At 44.5% G+C, this 6,025-nt stretch overlaps 1 protein-coding gene across 1 annotated transcript; it reads right to left on the bottom strand.

Moving 5' to 3' along the window:
* Positions 1-351: 351 nt before the first annotated feature.
* LOC109735074 (alpha-L-fucosidase 2-like) lies at positions 352-5,583 on the bottom strand. The gene is made up of 10 exons (XM_020294274.3): positions 4,878-5,583; positions 4,412-4,557; positions 3,388-4,256; positions 2,704-2,836; positions 2,236-2,394; positions 1,834-2,058; positions 1,644-1,745; positions 1,421-1,556; positions 1,132-1,327; positions 352-1,029 (listed from the first exon to the last, which is right to left on the bottom strand). The coding sequence occupies exons 1-10, from the start codon at positions 5,083-5,085 to the stop codon at positions 717-719; spliced, it is 2,487 nt and encodes an 828-aa protein (XP_020149863.1). The 5' UTR covers positions 5,086-5,583; the 3' UTR covers positions 352-716.
* Between the last annotated feature and the right edge of the window lie 442 nt (positions 5,584-6,025).

Consider the following 6,025-nt stretch of genomic DNA (forward strand, 5'->3'; position numbering starts at 1 on the left):
GTGGACGACGGGCGGTGTGGGCAGGGCGGGCGCGACGGGAGTAGATTTTATAGCCGGCGGGCGCGGAGCGGGTGCGGGGAGGGGCATTAACGACGGTAGGTGAGAGGCGCGGCAGGCGAGGAGCCGGCAGGCGGTGGCGTGCGGCAGGCGGGGATCCAGCAGACTGGAAAAAAAAACCAACCGTCCAGACGCGACGGGAGTAAATGGACCTGTATTCGTATACGTATACGCTCGGGCATAATACCCTCTGTTATGAAGAGGTATTGGGCAATCTCAGCCGTCCTTGTGTTAGAGGGGGTCTACCGAAGCGGAAGTGATATTTTTTTTGGATGTATTACGCATAAAAAATCACTTAAATCGAAAGCTATTATTTTCAAAAGTAAGTGTGTGTGAACGAAGAGTATGCATGTAGATGTTGTTAGCCTTCCCCTTGACTTGGATTTGGGTGCTTCGAGTTGGGAAAACTTGACTCTCAAATATTTTTCCTAAAATCTTGAGATTATTAAACAAACCTTTAAATTGAAGAAAAAAATTAGTCATTTAAGAAACTCCCCATTTCATATTCTCATTACAACTCTTTGTGGTGTGATATATCACATCCTAACAATCTTCAACTAATTCTAACCTTGCTTCCTGGAAAAGTATAAATAAAAGCTGAAGAAGGAGCAGCAGCAGTAGCAGATATCCAATACAAATAAAATGCACGGACGGGACATTCATCTGGAGAGTGGCCATGTTTCCAGACATCGCAATCCGCTACCAAACTTGTAAACGATACCATGGCGAAGCGTCACGGCGGCAACCTCTTTGCCGTAATGCAGCCTTGCGACTAAATTTTGATTATTTGACGACCATAGCAGTGCTTCATGGAGCTCCCCTTCCTTCCAGCGGATGTCGACGGTCACATCACCGCGGGCCTTCAGCCCTTTGACACTGCCCATGGGCCACTTGTCTCGCGGCAGAGCGGGGAGCAAGTAGAGGTCACTCTGTGTGCTCTGGATCAACATCTCGGCAATGGCAGCTGCAAATCTGTCAGAACAGAAAGTGCAGCATCAGAAATGCTTCTCCAGTTTCTAGAAAGACTCGGATCAGAATCAGATGCCATGGCAAGGCGTTGGGAGGTTGACGTACCCGAAGTTTGCGTCGATTTGGAATGGTGGGTGTGCTGTCCACAGATTGGTATACAGTCCTCCTTCAAACTCAACCTTACCACCAGGAGGAACCAGGGTGATCAGCTTTAGAACCATCCTGTATGCATTTTCACTGTTCAGAAGACGCGCCCACAAGGCCATTTTCCATGTAGTTGACCATCCGGGGCCATCTTCACCTGTCAAGTAGACGGGGGACTAACTTAGTACTACTTGATGAGAGAAATTGAGAAATAGTAGTCAGATGTGTTCAACTTATGAGCTGAGCTAACCTCTTTTATAAAGGCTATTGGCAACAGCTTCACAAACATCAGGGTCATTATCCATGGCTATAGTATGTCCAGGGTAAAGTCCAAAGAGATGCGACAGGTGCCTATGTTGGACTTCTGGGTCCTTAAAATCCAGTGCCTGCATTAACATGTATGACACAAATCATTTTACAACACAGAGTACGTAAAAACGGAGAAAAAAGGGCAGCTTAGTATGAGCACCTACCCATTCCATCACGGTACGATCTCTTGCAATTTGTATGGGAGGAAGTCTTGGGAGCGCTTTCTTGATTCTCTCAACCAAATCAATATCAGATTTTCCGAGAAGCTACACAATTGACCGGTTAAAGTACATACATGTGTAATTACTCCATGGTACTCAAATTAGTTACTACAAGTGACTGTCGCTTAATTACCTCCGCAGATTCAAGGACTGCAAGGAAAACCTCCCGGATGATTGAGATGTCCATCGTTGTCGAGAAACTCACGCTTGCGGGCTTACCATCAGGAGCTACGAAAGCATGCTCCGGAGAAGTTGAAGGATTGGTTTCCAGATAACCTCCAGGTCCTTCAATCAGCCAGTCAACCAGAAAGTTGGCACAGCCTTCCAGCAATGGATATGCCGTGTTTTCCAAAAAGTCCTGAAAAATATCTTACAAGACAGTAAATATTTCACACCTTCGAACCACCAAATAACTATTTTTCCTAACAAGTTTGAAGATTATTGTTTTAATTCTGTATGACCAAAGTTTGGGGTACAACAACATCACTGGAGAGTGAACTAAAATAAGAGAGTAGTACAACGATTTGGTGCCTACTTTGTCCATTGAAAACTGGTAGTGCTCCCATAGGTGTGTGCAAAGCCAGGCTCCACCCATAGGCCACACAGCATGCTTTGGATTCTTAAGGAACGCCGACGATTTTGCCCATATATCCGACACATGATGTGTTACCCATCCACCTGCTTGGTAATTGACCTGCCACAGTGACATAGCTCCCACGGTAAGTAAGCCAAAGGAAATAGGCTTCTGAAATTTAACTTCAATATTTCTACGAAATGGAATAAATGGCACTGATTGTTTGAACGGAACAGAGTACCAGATTTTACTGCAGCATGGTCCAAAGTACCGAGAAAAGAATAACATGAAGATATTACAGTATGACATATACATCTAGACTAACTTAACACTTTGTGCACAGTCACTTCTCGCACAAGTTGCAATAACTGTCAATATGTTGAACATGTTTCATCAGCTCCAATCCTGGGTAATCAGAGCCAGACTTACTTTTGCTGTTTCAGTCCCGTTAACCGCAAGTGATCCCAGGAAATCAAATAATGGTTCTTGGCATTCTCTAAGGTTGCAAGGAAGTGCTGGCCAGTAATTCATCTGTAGATTTATGTTCAGATGAGGAGCTGCACTGAAAAGAAAAGCAGGTAAAGTGTTCAACATATTGTGTTAATGTTGACCCTTGAAATTAAAGTTGAACTTGATCAGTCCAGAATTGCAATTGATCTATCAAATAAAAACAGTGTCCATATGTTCTTTATATTTTATAGAATTTATTACACACAGTAACTTATATGAGGGGGGTGCTAGCTAAATCAATAAAAAAACAGGCCAAAACAGCATACAGAATTATAAATACTACAGTACCGCTTGGAAGTCAGTAACCAGCCTGTTACTTCAGATATTTAATCCATATATAGAGATCAAGCCGTACTAATTATAGCTAGAGTTTGTGTACTACAGGAATAGAGGATTCATGAAAATAACATCATAAATTTGAGTACGTAAGTACTTCCAACAATACAATACTACATTCATATAGTACACATTATGTACCCTGCAATGACTACATTAAATACTTCTGACTTAGCATAGAACCAACTGAAAAAAATTTAGAAAACTAAGATCAACAAATGAACGTTTGAGGCAATAGAAAAATAATAAGGCACAGAAAGCTCTTACTCCCACTCAGGTGCAATATCTTGGCTCCAGATTCCTTGCAGATTAGAAACCTGAGTTCCAGGCCGAGAACAGGAAATGAGGAGATAGCGACCATACTGAAATAAGAGTTCAACCAGAGAAGGATCCTCATCACTACTAAAACTTTTCACCCTATCCGCTGATGCCCTGATGTCTTCAGAAACTTGTTCTGGTCTATCTTTCCGAGTCACCAAAGAGCATGCGTCGTTCAATCCTCGTGAAAGTTGCAAGGTCACGCGGTTAAAAAGGCTCTGATAATCATCCAAATGGGCTGCTTTAAGTTGATCAAATGTGAAGTTCCTGCTGTTATTCAGTGTACTGAGAGCTAGAGATGTGGGGTCTAGTTTAGAGTCTGCAGGATTAACAAGTGGCCCATCAAAAGAGGATGCAGCGGCAACTATGAAAACAACCCAATCTGCACTGTCAAGCTTCAACTTTTGGTCATTCTGCACTGTAACTTTTGCCGTGCTCCCACCCATCTGCAATCCCAGAGCAGCTGTAAACTTAATGCCAGTTGCATTATCGCCGCCGTTTTCTCTCATCGCAGGCCTCTGACCTGGACATATACCTTCCATGATCATTTCGTTTTCATTGGTTACAGTGACGCTGTGGCTTAACTGACTGCTTAAGGACAGTGTGCAGGAGACATGGCCTGGTGTGCTTGCTGAGAACCTGGTGACGATGACTTGATGTGGATTCGAGCAGAAGTGCTCCCTAGTGTACTGCACTCCCCCGATGTTGTATGTGACCAGAGCAGTCGCCGTATGTAGATCAAGCTCTCTTTTGTAAGAATCATACACCCCATCCGAGGTGCTGAACTCGATGTTTAAGTCACCAAGAGGTTGGTATACCTTCAGAACAAGAATCAAAGTATCAATAAAGCAGTGTAAACCCAAGTATGTATCATTAGCAATATCATCAGTTTCACAGTTCAGATGTATTGGGGTACTGTATTTAGCCAGCAAAAGAATATATATTTTAAAAGGCAAAACTAAAGGCAACATACCTCGGACTGTCCACCGAAAAGGCCCTTGGCTGAAGCCGTGGCGTCTGCGAACCTTCCTTGGTCGACCAATTGCCTCACCTCGGCAAGAACACCCGGCCCCTTTGGGTCAGTGTAGTTCCCTGGCACGCCGGTCCATAGCGTATCATCTGGCAGTAGAAAGAGTTTAGCACATCATTTCTGTCCCCTATCTTTAAAACATCAAATCATGGCATAGCCGAATTGAATTTCACAACGTTAAGGCGAGGGGGTTATGCAGGGACCCCGCGCAGCGCTCGGTGCATTTTGTCGAACACCTGGCGGGCGACCAGACGGGGGCACGAGCAATATACCAAAGGTAAATCTAATTCATGCATTTCACACTCAGTTTGACATTTTTTCAGAAAACAAGGCACCCTTGATCTACAACTCTGAACTCACACAATAACAGTTTCGTCTCATGAAGCAAGTGGGTTAGTGAATCACGGACGGTTAAGCTGGAGCTTGTCGGAGGAGACCCCGCCCCAAACCATGGCGCCGAGGCTGCCGTTGCCGATGGGCGCCGCGTCCGTGAAGTACTCGGCCGGCGACGAGAACACCACCTTGAGCGGCCGCTCCTCGGACGTCCATGGCTGCCACGCTTCCTCCTCCGCCGGCCGGCGCACCCAGACCCAGCCGTCGGGACCGTCCATGTCCATGGGCAGTAGAAGATGAGTGCTGGAGGATCGGAAGAAAGAAATGCTTTGGTGCTCTGCTCGGAGGGAGCTTCCATTCTATTCTCTTGGTTGTTTGGCGCCAAGGGAGAGGACAACAACAAGCCGGCGTGCATGCAGGCCTCCGCCTCCGTGTTGGCCTTTTGCAAGCCAGACATCTGCTTCATTTTACTGCAATTGTTTTCTTCCGCTCAAAAGGAAAAAAATACATGAGTATTTTTATCTGAAAATACATGAGCCTAAAATTCAAAAATAAAATAAATACATGAGTGTTTCTGTCTTCAATCAGATATATAAATTTTGTATTGAAAGGATATGTCGAAATTATTAGGCGTAGCCCGTTTAATATTTCAGAATATTGTCAATAATTCATAGTAAATCTTAGAGTCCCATATGGCTGAGTAAAAAGTTTAGTCCCACCACGCTTGTGAAGGATGTGTAAGACCAACTTAAAAGGTGAGTTGTTCCACGCACCACTAGCTAAAAGCTTAAGAAGAGAGCACATACACGCGTGTTCCTCCTCCACCTCCAGCCTCCGCACGTCGTGTTTCGTGATTTTAGCCGAGCCGTGCTAGGGAACTATGCCATGTGTGTGCGCGTCAGTTGTGTCTCGCCTTCCTCTTTTCCATCTCGCTCCTCGGCATGCGCTGGTTTGCGTCATTGTGTTACTTGATTCAATCATCATGTTTTATGTTATGTCTTTCTGGAATAAACTTAGTGAAAAATTATTGAAATCTTCAAAAAGATACATGAGTTTGATGTTTTGCTGGAATGTCGTTTAATTCCGGTTTTGGGAAATCAGGGGCACTCGATATGTCCTACTTTCTAGCACAAGTCATGCCAAAATTCACGGAAAATTTTGGCACGACCTTTGCTAAAAACAGGACACATCGAGCGCCTGAAATTTACCGGAACGGAAATGAAT

The sequence above is a fragment of the Aegilops tauschii genome, chromosome 4 (assembly GCF_002575655.3).
Source record: "Aegilops tauschii subsp. strangulata cultivar AL8/78 chromosome 4, Aet v6.0, whole genome shotgun sequence".
NCBI classification, from domain to species: Eukaryota; Viridiplantae; Streptophyta; class Magnoliopsida; order Poales; family Poaceae; genus Aegilops; species Aegilops tauschii.

Coding starts and splice junctions, on each gene's coding strand:
- LOC109735074 (XM_020294274.3), bottom strand. CDS start 5,085: ATGGACATGGACGGTCCCGACGGCTGGGTCTGGGTGCGCCGGCCGGCG. Junction 4,257..4,411: donor TTTTCGGTGGACAGTCCGAG/GTATGTTGCCTT, acceptor CTTGTTCTGAAG/GTATACCAACCTCTTGGTGA. Junction 1,746..1,833: donor CAGTCCTTGAATCTGCGGAG/GTAATTAAGCGA, acceptor TCAATTGTGTAG/CTTCTCGGAAAATCTGATAT.